The 14,739-nt window shown below is 37.0% G+C and overlaps 1 protein-coding gene across 1 annotated transcript; it reads left to right on the forward strand.

Annotated features, from left to right (window-relative positions):
- Positions 1–10,015: 10,015 nt before the first annotated feature.
- Positions 10,016–12,463, forward strand: LOC149224964 (arabinosyltransferase RRA3-like). Its single transcript, XM_089386364.1, has 2 exons — positions 10,016–10,628; positions 10,978–12,463. The coding sequence occupies exons 1-2, from the start codon at positions 10,446–10,448 to the stop codon at positions 12,088–12,090; spliced, it is 1,296 nt and encodes a 431-aa protein (XP_089242490.1). The 5' UTR covers positions 10,016–10,445; the 3' UTR covers positions 12,091–12,463.
- Positions 12,464–14,739: the final 2,276 nt, after the last annotated feature.

Here is a 14,739-nt window from a genome sequence, read left to right on the forward strand (position 1 = left end):
TAATAGTTTATGTGTTTATATAACTAACAATTGGGTGATGTGACAGTATGTAGTAAGACTAGATTCCAACAAGGTGAAAAGGTAAAAGAAAAGAACTGGGTGAGAATTCCTTTGGCTATGTTTGGAAACTGCAATTCCAAACGAAGGAATGCTTTGCATACAAGAAGTCTTATTAACCCTAATTTGTCTGAAATTATGTGGATATGTGCTATATTCACGGACATGTATTTGAAAAGTATAACAATTGGTGTCTAGTTATAGCTAGATCTTTCAAGGGAATTGGAGCCCCTTGACAGATGGCATGAACATGTTCAGCTACAAGGCAACGTGCTTGGCATAACAAGGTAAGCTAACTGGTATATTGTTATATTTATTTATACACTGACAATTATGTGTTTATGGTAGTGTGGTGCAGGGAGTTGCATGGCAAAAGAGGTTGCTATCAAATCTTGAAGAAGGATCGGGTTGAGATTTCCTTAGGAACCATGGGATCGAGTCATGGTGTCTATTGTTAGTCTTGTGCTTTTGGTCTTTTGCAATTTGTTTGCACTTGATTTGCAGTTTGTTTGTGTCTAGTATATGATCATGCCACTTTGTTTACGATGTTGTATTGTTATTGGTTTTCATGATTTTCTTCTTGTTTGTTTCTTGTTCTTTCCTTTTATGTTTTGAGGGTCTTGGGAATTGGTTGGGAAAGAAGAAAGTTTATGGAACTCTAGGAGAGTTGTGTGGAACCCAACAGGTAATGAAAGACTCAGATGAAGTTGGTGCATGTGTAAGGGCAGCTAAAGGTAAGAGTATGGCAGTTTACTAAGTTGGTTGGGTCCATTAGTGTAAATGGATGGTGGTGGGACAATCATGAGAAAGCTAAAAGGAAAGGTAAAGTGAATGGATGTGAGGCATCTAATTCCTTGGTTATGTTGGGAACTGTTGTTCTCAATGTTGTGAATGGATAAAGGGAGTTCTCTTAACCTTGACCATATGATATCTGGTAATTATGTTGTGATCATGGTTGTGCTAATGTCTATATAAGTATACATGTATGTCATGTCTGACAGGGTCATCATGGATCATGATTGTTTTGATGTTAATGCCTATATGTCTATATGTATGTGTGTATGTCGTTGTCTGATAGGATCATGATTGTTTAATGCTAATATTTATATGTATATATATGTATGTATGTATGCTATTGTCTGACAGGGCCGTTAGGATCATTCTTGTGGAGGAATGATTTCTTATGTAGGTGAATGACGTGAAGAGATTCATGGTTTATGAGGAATCAAGTTTAATGGTTTATGAGGAGAGTAGCCCTAACAAATCTACGAGGTTATTATCACGTGGTTATGAGTTGATATTATGTATATGTTATGGAAAAGCTATACCGAAGGATACATCAGCGAAATGAAAGCAGTGTGGTCTATGACATGTTGGGACAAGCATGGATAAGACACTGGAAGCAAGGTTGCTTGGTAGAGACAGTGTGGATTTGGATGTGTGGTACTACTATTGTGCATATGTTGTACATATTGCATTTGTGATGTTGTGTGCATGCGATGTTGTGTATATATAGTGTGTGTACATGTTGTTTATGAAATGTTAAGTATAGGGTGGTACAGATAGTGTTGTGTGAATATTGCATATGCAGTGTTGGGTATAAATGGTGCTATGTACATGTTGGATATGTGGTGTTGTGTACATATTGTACTATGCGCATGATGGATATGCGATATTGTGTGCATATGGTGTTGTGCACATGTTGGATATGCGGTGATGTGTACGTGTTGTATATGCAGTGCTATGTACATATGGTGTTATGTGCATGTGGTGTTATGTACATATGGTGTTGTGTGTGTGTGATTGTACATGCAGTGTTGTGTACACGTTGTACATGTGGTGTTGTGTGCAGGTGGTATTGCGTACATGTCGTGCATGTGGCACTGTGTACATGTGGTGTCGTGCATGTCGTGTTGTGTACACGTTGTATAGGTGGTGCGGTGTACATGTGGCGTTGTGTACACATTGTGCGGGTGGTGTTGTATACATGTTATGTTGTGTACACTTTGTGCAGGTGGTGTTGTGTACAAGTGGTATTATGTACATGTTGTACATATGGTACTGGTGTACATGTGGTATTGTGTGCATGTTACATGTTGTGTTGCGGGCATGCGGTACTATGTATGTACATTATGTAGTCATGGTATTGTGACATGTGTATTCATCGTGTTGTGCTATGTGTATGTATATGTGTTGAGTCATACACCGAGTGTATGGGTATGTATGTATTGTGTTGTGTTGTACACTGGGTGTAAGTGTATGAGTTATATGTCAGGTGTAGGTGAATGTATTACATGGTGTTGTATGTCATGTGTGGTTGTATGTGTGGGATGTACACACTATGTATGTGTACATGGTTGAAGAGAAGGAACTGGGTGTTTGTCGCTTGTGGCAACCGATCCAGAGTGCATACGAAATAAGGACAAAGGTAGAAGCTAAGGATTGATTAAAGGATAAGTATCAATATTTTATTTCATTTTTATTATGCATGTTATTTATGATTCTGGTATATGATGATTGCATGTGACCTATGATTTTGGTTTATGATAATTACATGTGATTTATGATTTTGATCTATGATGGTTGTGTTTTGAGCTAACCTAATGTGATATGTTTATACATGATGATTTGGTCAAATATGCTAGTTTGACTTGTTGTGACAGGAAGTGAATAGAACTGCAAGTATACCTTGTTAGCGGGCACCAATGAGGTATGATTTGAAGTTATTTCAATTTATTTTGAATATAGTGGAAATTATGTGCTTGGTACAGGAAAGCATGAAATGCCTAATTGGGTGGTCGAAACTAACAAAAAGCATTAGTAGAAACATCAAAAGGAATTGGAATAGACAACAATATGCTAGTAAAGCATTCAGGAGCAGGGCCATTGTGGGACACTAGTACCCAATAGTGTCCATTGATTTCCATGAGCATTCTATCACTGGTATGATGGTCTTAAGGCAAGGATATGCCTTGGTTTTTGGACCTTTCGATGTGAGGAAACCTTGCCGAGGGATGGAATTACCAGGATGGAGGTGCTAACAACACTTGGAAGGTGTGTGACTAAACGGAAGGGGGTGACCGGATTGGCCGAGGGACTGTGTAGCAGAGAAGGGAAGGTTAGGGATATATTTGTTTTGGTCATTAGCATTACCAAATGGAATCAAATGCACATTGGGAGTGTGCCCTGGAACAATGAGCCGGTAATTGTTCACTGAGAGGACAAGTAGTGCAGGATTATAACGTTGGACATTAGATGCAAATTTGACCTTTAAGTGGATTCTGGATTTCCTGGGAAGGAGGTGAATCCTGGTATTACTTTGAGGGTGGAGGTGTGAGCCTTTGGATTCCCTTGTTGCGGATGCAGGCATCGTATCCTTTTATTTGTTGGTTGAGAAAATGTGAATATTTGTATATGTGTGTATTATTTTAAATAGTGTATCGAATTGGAATTATAAAGCTCCATAGATAATATGATTATTTGTTGGGTGAAGCAAATGTGTATGTGTGTATATGTGGTTATTATTGTAAATATCCTAATGAGTTGTGTTATAAAGCTCCACTAGACAATATGATTGTCACGTTCCAGCGGTGGTCATTGTAAATATTGCAACGAGCTGTGTCATAAAGCTCCATGGGTAGTATGTTTTGTTTTCAACAACCTTGTTGGTTATATGTGTCATTAAACACCGAGGACGGTGTTCTCCCAAGGGGGAGGGTTCTGTAACAGCCTTGGTTAAAAATTCATGTAAATATATATAAGACCAAGGTCATGGGACACGTATTCCAAGTTGAATGGTGGGCAAAACATCCTAGTGGGTGTTCATTTTAGTTATTATGGCTAAAGGAAATTGGTAATAGCAAAGACTTTGGAAAGGCAAAATGGTATTTTTGGCACATTTATTATGAAAATAATGGAAATTAGGAGAAAAGGAAGGTGAGAGGTCACAGGTTGCATGTGAGGAGGAAAATGAAGGAAAATAATGGAAAATGAAGAAAATAGAGGCCTCATTGATAAAATACTTATGAGGATCAGTGGGCAGGCTTGGTCAGTGTAGCTTTTTTGTCAGTCAGTTTTGGAGCTCTCGTTCTATTCTCTCTCTCTCATACTCTTGGACACTTAGAGTTTTCTTGGAACACTCTTGGAGAGTGTGGCATACTTGGATGCTTGGAGCAAGAAGGCAAAGGAAGAGCAGGAAAATGCAAGAGGACATCGGGATCAATAACTATAGTGGGTTTTGCTTGCAGGTACCGAGTTGCATGTATGTTTTCCTCACTATTTTGGGCATGCTTGGCATATGCATGTGGTTTATTGGTCATGATCTGTTATTGTCATGGAGGATTTCTTGGATTGATAGTGGATTTACCTACCCTTACCATTTCTTGGATAGCCATGGTGTTGTGGGTTTTACTTTGTTTTTTGGTTGGTTCTCATATTCCTTTGGTTGTGGGTTAAGTTACTAGTTCCTAGAAACCTTGGTTGGACAAACGCTCTAGAAGCCCTTGTAACAACTTAGGTTGAGTTACTAGACCTGGAAGCCTTGGTTGGAAAAACGCTTTGGAAGCCCTTGGTGAGTTGAGTTACTAGTCTTGGAAGCCCTAGTTGGACAAACGATCTGGAAGCCCAATGACAACTGTGGTTGAGTTACTAGTCCTAGAAACCTTGGTTGGAACAAATGCTCTGGAGCCTTGGAAGGCTTGGATAGAGACCAATCTGGTCATGGTTTGTGATGTCCGACCGTGAGTTGGAATCATTGTTTGATGGGTTGATGTGGTTTGGCCTCTGGAAGCCCTGGTTCGGTTTTGATGGATTGTTCCATGAGATCCCATATTTATGCTTGGAATATGGCACGAGGGTGACTGGCTAAAGAGAGATTTGGCTCGACCATGTTTACCGTCGGGGTGGTTCGTGGAAGTCCCACACTTGGTTGACCTTTGCATCATTAATATGAGGTTATTTCTCCTTGTTAATTCATGAGTATTATATTGGTTTTTATGTGGATGACATGGCTTTTGTTTCCTTGGTATTTTTGTTGTTATTATGTTGGTTATGAACATGTATTATGACAATTGCTATGTATGGCTCTCATCATGTTGTTACTTGTAAATGAATGAACAATGTATCTATGGAATAATAGATGAAATTCACATCTAATGTGTTGAGGGATCAATGCTTCTTAGCGATCCTCAAATAAGTATGAGACCCCTATGCTGAATTATGCTATTAAGACCTATAACTTTCATGTTCGTGACATGTTTGACGAAATGCATGTCATGGCCAATAGGGGTCCAGTTTAGTCCTTGTCAATGTTTTTGCAAATGTATCTTTGTTCTACTGTGAAACTTCATTTATGAAGGTGTCATTGAGTTCTGGGCAGTGACTTGGGCTCTGGGCTTGAAAAAGCGGCACAAATCCCAGAGTCACAGGCACAACACTGGGCAAAAAAGTCCTTGGACGCTTGCTTTCCCTTGCTATGGGAGCATTTGGAGCTTCCTGGATGCACCTTAGTCCATATTAAGGGAGCATCCAGGGGTATGATGTACTAAAACTTCATTTCGTCTCAGGGGCTAGCTACCTGAGTGGTTGGGATGATTCCTGGGAGTTCTGTTGTTAATGTGGAAGGTATGTGTGATGTGTTCCATCAATTCCACTTCCTTAACTGACACATAGGGAGTCAAATCATATCATAGTAACTTCTCGTCACATGTTTACCCCAGTTGGTCAGTTACTTGGGTAGATGTGGGAGGAGGGTGTTACATTGCTCCAAATCCCAAGTATGCCACACTCCTCCAAGAGTGCTTCAAGAAAACTCAAGTGTCCAAGAGTATGAGAGAGAGAAAAAAAAAATGAGAGCTCCAAAACTCAATTAATAAAAAAGCCATGAACTGATCTTCATAAGCCTTTTTATTAATACGGCCTCTATTTTCTTCATTTTCCATTATTTTTCCTTCATTTTCCTCCTCACATGCAACCTGTGACCTTTCACCTTCCTTTTGTCCTAATTTTCCATTATTTTCATAAATAAATGCCATTTTGCCTTTCCAAAGCCTTTGCCATTACCTTTGCCAATTTCCATAGCCATTAATAAACCAAGTGAGCACCCGCACTAGGATGTTTTTCCCAACATTTGGTTTGGAATACGTGTCCCGTGACCAACGTCTTATTTTATCTTTATTAATTTTTACATGGATTTTTTTTTGACCAGGGCTGTTACACTAGTCTTGGCCCAAAATCCTCAAGGAGTTTACTCCCCAAAATTTGGATAGCTTTTACAGGCACACAAATCTATTACCTTGTAGCCTCCTTGGTGGGAAAAATTATTATGGAACCTAAGCAACCCTCCCAAAACTAAATTATTTGAGTTGCACTTCGGAATAAGGCACCAACGGAGGACATGCTACAAAAGAGATATTTCAATGGACCAGGTAGATGCCCTTTATGCACATTATCTTCAGAATCCATTGTACATCTATTCATCACTTGCGACTTAGCACAAGCAATATGGAATGGAATACAAGATCGTGAAGGACCATCATACAATTGGAAAGGAATTTCTATAGAGAACTACTTAAAATCTTGGTTATCTATAAAACATAAGACTTACCATAGAGGCCTACCCGCCTAGGGGATTTGGATAGAAAGGAGCCAAGCCATTTTCAACAATCAAGGGAATTCTCCTTAAAAGTGGCTCTAAACAACCTCGCTCTACAAAATACTATGCCTACTCTCCCTTTACCAATCATTCATGTTTGTACATCAAGTAGTTTGATTTAAAAGAACCACCCATGGGACTTTTTTTTATGGTGCAACAAATTTCTCACCCTTTATGGGAGGGGCGGGAGGAATCATCTACTTGAATGAAAACTTTTTCATTAAATTCTCATGAAATACTAGGCCAACAAATAATAACTTTGCAAAACTCTTTTCCCTTAACCTCCTTCTTCAAATTTATTTCCTTCATAAAATAAATCAAATCCATATCTATGGGAATTCACAGGTGGTCATTAACTGGACGAAAGTAAAATCTATGTTGAGGAATTGCACTCTTTTGCCTATCTTTCAACAAAACATGCATCAACTAACATCCTTTTCTTACATATAATTTGAACACATGTATAGGTCAAGAAACACTAAAGCTAATGCCATTTTCAAATTGGACTGGAAATAGCCCAAGGCATCCGGAAAATTGTAGAGCAGAAAGAAGGACAATTCATAGAATATTTTCTTAACTCTTGGGAATAACTAAATCCTTTTAATCTTTCTTGTAGATTGAGATATCAGGCATACTTAACATTAGGAGAAGTTTTTGTTTTTATTTTTTGTTTTGTTTTGTTTTTTTTTTTATATAGGTATTTTTAATGGAGTTGTCCGCTCAAGTACTCATGGGTCAACACTACAATTATGATAAAAGAAGTTTGTACTAATAAACTCTTTCTTAGCCCTAGATGGTTGGATAAGACTTTTTTTTTTGTAATTTTGGACTACTTTTGGGGATGGTGACAAGCACAAGAATGCTTAAAGAATTCGTGAATGTAGTTTTATTTTTAAATAAATAAAACTACAACTTTTCTCCTTGTGAAAAAAATATCATTTTTTTATAAGTTTAGTTCTATTATATATATTGAAATTTACAGGCTATCTAGGACTCTGCATGTTAGTGGGCTGCCATAGGGGAAGTTAGACCATTCATAAAACAATAGAGTTCCAATCCAAAATAAATAAAAATTATAACCATTTAATTGGACATGTCTTATATTAACAATATGACAAAGCCTTATCAATTCAGAATTTAAATTAAAATAGTTATAGATAAGCTCACGGAAACAATAAAAAATTGAGCCTAAAAGATTATAGATGGGTTGACTATTCCTAATATAGATAAAAACCCAAAAATATTTAAACTTGGGCTCTACACCTCAACCTTGGTGCCACTGAAGGAAGAGTCTAACCGAAAGACCAAGAAGGAGAAAAAAGCTAAGAGGAAATGCTAATCCCCCCCGGTGATTGTATTTCAGGGGTTCATCTCCCTTTCATCCAAGGGACCACAGACATGATTGCAAGAATCTTGAAGAAGCATAATGTTCCGTCAACCTTTAGACCCCTCAACACCATAAGAAGTTCCTTAAAATCTGTTAAAGACCTAGTGAACCCAATGGTTATGAAAGGTGTCTATGTTATCCCATGTTCTTGTGGAACCTCATACATTAGTGAAACTGGTTGGTCTATAAAAGAGGATTAAGGAACACTCATCTGACATCAAGCATGGGAGAACCCGCTCTTCAGCCTTGGCTAAACATGTTGAGAAGACAAAGCATCATATATTCATTGAGGAGGTTAAGGTTATTGCAAAGATTCCTCATTTCCATCACCGTAAGTTTAGGGAAGCCATTAAAATTGAGAGGAGATCGAGTACCTTGAACATGGATGACAGGTGGCAAAGTAGTAGTTGTTGGATCCCGACCCTTTCCTCTTAGTTTTTTTCTCCTTCTTGGTCTTTCGGTTAGACTCTTCCTCGTTTCCCCTTTTTCTTCCTTGGTTCTAGTTTCTTCTTTTTTTCTCCCCCTTAGATTTTTTCTCTCCCTTTGTGTCCCTTTCCTTTTTGTTTATATTTAATATTTTTATACTTTATAAGAATTTATTAGTTAGTCGATTTTCTTAGGCTGTATAATAAGAATTAATTTCCATTAATTTGATTTTTATCCCTCTCCTCTATTAATGAAAGGTGTTATAATTTTTCATCCATATATTTTTCTTTATGTATTTTTATATAAATATATACATATTTTAACTTATTTCAATACCTAAGGTCATTATTTCTCCTCATTTTTCGTCTAGTCAAATGCTAATCTAGGTATCTAGGATTTTAATTAATCATATTTATATATTTTATTACTTAAATTATAATTAAAATATGAATTTTCCTATTAGAGTCAAAATTAATTTTAAAAATATTTTTTAACAAATAAAGATAGAATAATATTAATATCTATTTATATTTGACTAAAAAATTATTTAGAATTTGATTAAATTAATTCTTCCCATGTTTTCAACCCAGTCAAAAGTAGTCGTTTTATAGCAGTTTATTTTTAGCCGTTCGAAGGCTTTGTCCATCTATTTAAACTATTGCCATGATCTGATTCTTCATCTTGTCTTGATGATGAACCACACTGGTTGGTATGATACGCGTCGGCAAAATTCTCCTTAATGTGATTATTTCTGCAAAAAATCTTATAATGTAGTTATGGATCACAGAAGCCTAAACTCGATAATGAGCACCACCTTTGTGAAAATTGCATCGGGAATCAAACTTCGCGTTGGTTCGCAATAGAGCAAACCATGAATCCACAACCATAGAGGGTAACTACAAAGGACCAAGTAAAACTAGTGAAAAATCAAAAGGAAACTAAAAAAAAAACTTGAACTTTCTAGATTTAACTTGTTGAGGATGAGAGCGTGCTTGCATAGCCATAAATTATCCCTACAATTATAATGATGTTGCGTACTCCTAACAATAATCACTCCAAAATGTGTGAAATGAGAAAGTCATATAGCCTATAAGAGCTCCTAAACACCATAGCTCGATACATTTTGTTAGACATGCCACCAATTTTCATAAAAAAAGAAAATAACCCCTCATAACATACCTTCTCATCCCATACCAAAACTTATAAGTTTATCATTAAAAAAACAAAAATTAACCAAATTTTCATGTCACCAATGTTCATGGAAGAAGATGATGACCCCTTATAACATACCTTCTCATCCCATAACAAAACTTATAAATTTATCATTAAAAAAGAATTAACAAAATTTTCTAAACAACATAAAATCGTCATAAATCGCAAAAGTCTAAAGATCAAACATAAAATTATTTTATCATTATACCAAATTTAATCCCCAAATTTTCCTTTTCAAAGAAATACCTACCCCGGGAAATTGCGTAGAATGTAAACAAAAGTAAATAAATCTCGATGAAAGTCAACATATTGCCTTCGTGAGCACCATGTTCATGAACAAGTCAGGGGAAGCAACCTCCCTGCGCTTGGATGGTGCTCGTCGAATCTTTCCGACACATAAATCCAGGTTGATCAGTTAGAAAAAGATGGACTTGCTTTCCTTTCTTGCTCTGGTTCAACAACCCATTTCCCACGCCAATGCCTACTCAAATGCACCCATTCCATTGAATGTTCGCCTCCCCTAAAAGCCCTTTATGACTGAACCTCGGATCCTACTCGTGCAGATCTGAGGACTTCCATTAATTTTTTTTCTCTGAAATCTCTGTTCTGAGTTTTCAGTAGCACCCATTTCATTTTTCACAGTTCTGCTTGGAACCCGCTTGAAGATTTCTCGTTTTCCCAAAACCCAATTGAAGGAACTGTCGGAACAAAATGAGCGGAAGAAGAGTGGGGTCTTATTTCAGGACAACTGGATCTGCTTTTCGTGGGTCAAGACTAGCAGTTGCAGTGGGGATAGGAATCTTGTTAGGGTTTATATGGGCTTATCTCTATCCCCACGGCTTCTTACATTCATCAGCACCAAATTATGATGCCAGCTCTCATGCTTCATCACAGGTACTCCTCATTCCTCATCTCCATGGCTAAATATATGAGTAAGGAATTTTTATAAGCAAATTTTTAATATTCAAAAAAAAGTTGAATTAAATTCATCTCTGGATTTTGATTCAAGCTAAAAATGTCTTCTAAATCGAGCAGGTCTCAGAATTTTTTTTTGGGAAATAAAAGCCAGAAATCTTTCTATGGTTCTAATCTAAAGAGAAATTGATTCCTCAATATTCATTATTTCATGTACGTGGTTTTCATGAAAATAGTGCAAGAAAGACATTTTCTCTTTGTCATTTTACAAGTTCTGTTTTGATGCAAAACAGTGCAAACAACCCCTTCTTATCTTTATGTTTTTAAGGTGTCATCATGTGAATCTCCAGAGCGAGTGAAGCTTCTGAAATCAGAGATTCAGTCATTAAGAGAAAACAATGCCAATTTGAGGAAACAAGTAAGAGAGCTTAGGTCGAAGGTTCACCTATCGGAACAAGGCCAACAGAAAGCCCAGAAGCAAACTTCGGCCCTGGAAATCCAAGTAAAAGCGGGGCCAATAGGAAGTGTGAAAAGTGTGAGAACGAATCCCACCGTTCTCCCTGATGAATCCATCAATCCCGACCTTGCAGAGCTTCTTCAGAGAGTTGCAAAAGACAACGAGCTCATTGTTGGCCTTGCTAATTATAATGTGAAGGAGATGTTGGAAATATGGTCTGACAACATTAAACGAGCGGGGATTACCAATTATCTTGTTGTTGCACTGGATGACTCCACTGCTGAGCACTGCAAATCAAGAGGTGTTCCGGTGTACAGAAGAGATCCAGCTGCTGCGATATCAAAAACTGTCGGAAAAGCAGGAGACAACCATGCAGTTTCAGGCCTGAAATTCCATTTACTGAGGGAGTTTTTGCAGCTGGGATACAGTGTATTACTCTCTGATGTCGATATTGTCTATCTGCAGAACCCATTTAATTTTCTTTACAGGGACTGTGATGTTGAATCCATGACAGATGGACACTCAAATATGACTGCATATGGGTTCGATGATGTATTCGATGATCCTCCGATGGGTTGGTCTCGTTATGCTCACACAATGAGGATTTGGGTTTTTAATTCTGGGTTTTTCTACATCAGGCCTACCATTCCTTCAATCGAGCTTTTGGATCGAGTTGTAGATCGACTTTCCAAGGAGATTGCTTGGGATCAGGCAGTCTTTAATGAGTTGCTGTTTTTCCCCTCTCATCCAGGTTATGAAGGGCTTCATGCATCAAAGCGAGCAATGGATTATTATCTCTTTTTGAATAGCAAAGTGCTGTTTACAAAATTCAGGAAGGAGCCAGAAATGCCCCGCTACAAACCAGTTATTGTTCATATCAATTATCATCCGGATAAGCTTGATAGAATGAAGGCCGTCGTCGAGTATTATGTTCATGGAAAGAAAGAAGCTCTTAAACCTTTTCCTGATGGTTCTGATTGGTGATGAATGAGCGAGGCTTAGTTGGAGGTTAAGCAACATCAGAAGATTTGTATTCTCAGCTTTTATTTCCCCCTTTTTGGCAATCTCCAGTGCCCACAGTAAAGTGGAAAGTCCATTATATTTGGCTGTAAAGGCCTCTGAAATTGTGTTGTTAAGTATTGTGACAATTTCACAGTCCATGGATTTTTTTTGACGGTCTAGGGTTGCCAATTCATGTTTTGAGCTTTTATACGGTCTTTCATTGCTGCCCAAAGAATTTAAAATCCATGTAGTTTTCTTTTCTGCAGAAGATCCTGTTGTCTTGTTGTGGATTTCTAAACTGCAGAGTCAAAACAGTTTTTGGTAATAGAGAATCAGAAATTCACATTTTAGGCTATTTACAATCTTTATTTTTGCGAGATATGGGCAATCTATTTCTGAGATAAAATTTCTTATGATCCTGAATGCTGACAGCCAGTACTGTTAAATTTGAGTTGTTTGTTTTGCTCCGATGGGTTGCTACTTTGCATTCCAATTTACGTAGTCATCATGTCGGCAGAAAAGTTCACAATTTATTCTTATTTGATTACCAAGATTCATGTGTGACGACGGTGTTGGTTCACTAGTGAGGTCAACAGATTGTTAAGTCAACCACCAGGGTTGCCTTCTCTCCATAGTCTCCCCACCTGTATGACGTGAGTTTGAAGGTGCATGACCCAAGTGCAAGTCCCAGGTGATTTTGCCAGAATAGATGTTCCTCAGGCCTGGCACCTAAGCCCAAGTAAGTTGGGTGTTTGTGGCGTCACCCCTAGCAGCATGTGTCAAGAAGCACTTACACATTGTGAACTCGTGTTTTGGACTATCTTATGATTGCTTAGTTCTGCTGATAAGGGCATATGCATCTTTACTATCTCAATAAATGCTTAAAAAATTCAGTTTCACCTTGCTTATATATTCAACATATAGCAGAATCCACACTTCTAGTTGTAGAGGTTTTTGTATTCATGTTTTGCCATCACACAGTTTCATTCGCATGGCAAATTAAATTATATGTGATATATTGGATGCATAGTGTTGTGAATCCACATTTTGCAGTTTCTTTGAATTTCCAGTGTTTGCAGAAAATTGCAGAATTAATGGTTCTTTCTTTTTTGTATTCAGTAAGGAATTTTCTGATGTTGTGTTTCACCCCAATATCATCTCTGTAGCATAGGAAATCACTCCTTTATTTTTTCTTTCATGTTTGTGAAATTATATTTTGAATTTGCTTTCAGCCTCAGGGTATTGATGTTTTATTAGCCATATAGAGTTGTGGAAAATTGTTCCAGTCTCTTCTCAGAGCAGATTCAATTTGAGTTGTATATGATGCTTGCAAGATTGTCATTTAGGCTTTGGACCCTGGCTGATGTTTTATTAGCTATAGAGAGTTTTGGAAAATTCTTGCAATCTTTCATCAGAGCAGATAAAATTTGAGTTGTATTTGATGCTCGTAACTTTGTCATTTAGGCTTTTGGACCTTGGGATTTATATACAAACATTCAATCTCGGAAATGCTGAGAAAATGGTTTCCTTGAAATTGTGGGTCATTTCGAGTCCTTTGATCTCAGGTCTATTCTTGTTTCATAATTTTTTCCACCCTGAGGTTACTTCTATTAATGACATTACTGGTGTGGACTTCCCAAGCCACTCCAAAACTGTGAGGCCTAACCAGCAGAGAGTTATGCTCGAGCCTTGATCTTTGCCGAGTCAAAAAAATATCTCATGGAATAGACCTTATAATAATTAATATATAAGAAAAACTAATGCTAAATTGATAAGTTTGGACATTGTCAACAAAGTTTATTATATTTTCAACATTAGTTTGGACATTGTCAACACAGTTTATAGTTTATTACGTTTTCGACATTTCTCTATTATGTTGCTCAGTTTGAAGGTGGATGTGTTTCTAATGATGCTCAGTTTGAAGATCTCTTTGCTCGTTACTTATATCCAGGTTCCAGGTTCTCACACTTTGGTTGCCCAAATTCAAGAGATGTTATTTTTTTATTTCAAACATGTATTATGGTGAGGTTTAAAGGAATCTCAAGAATGATTCTCATTTATTTTTCAATTTTGGTTTATCAAATTTTATTGATATTATATTTGACTTTCCAACATCATATAAGAAACTTGCAATGTAAATTATTTTGAGATCAACATTCTTAATGAATTAAAAAAAGAATAGAGAACATGTATTTTAGTAGGGTTTCAAAACATTTTTTTAGGTAAAAGGCTGAGAATAATTTTCATTTGTTTCTTAAATTGGAATAATGTAAGGGTTTGTTTCCAAAATTTGAAGCACTATTGATACTTTTCACAATTGCACATTTTTTATGCCTTGAAGCAATGTTGGGAGAGTTTTCTTTTGGTAAATAAAGCAATGAGAATATATTATAGATACAATAATATTGCAAAAGCCAAGTAGGTGACAATCATACACAAGCTTCATCTAAGCTTGCAGGGTTAGTGCCTCCCGATTCAAAAGAAGTGTTGTTTCAGGAGGGAAAATGGTGTCATAAAAATGAAAGCAAATCAAAAGATAACAAAGTTTGTTCTAGGTTGGAGCTATAAAACAAAGAATATTTCCTTCTCTAAATAGTAAGGGTCGGAGTAACAATAACCCTCCAGTTATCA

Source organism: Pinus tabuliformis, chromosome Q, assembly GCF_031772625.1.
Source record: "Pinus tabuliformis cultivar Carrire ecotype Pingquan chromosome Q, CPIR1, whole genome shotgun sequence".
NCBI classification, from domain to species: domain Eukaryota; kingdom Viridiplantae; phylum Streptophyta; class Pinopsida; order Pinales; family Pinaceae; genus Pinus; species Pinus tabuliformis.

Bases quoted from the DNA above. Each gene is read 5' to 3' on its own strand.
- LOC149224964 (XM_089386364.1), top strand. From the start codon at position 10,446: ATGAGCGGAAGAAGAGTGGGGTCTTATTTCAGGACAACTGGATCTGCT. The intron at 10,629-10,977 runs GTACTCCTCATT...TATGTTTTTAAG, and splicing joins GCTCTCATGCTTCATCACAG to GTGTCATCATGTGAATCTCC.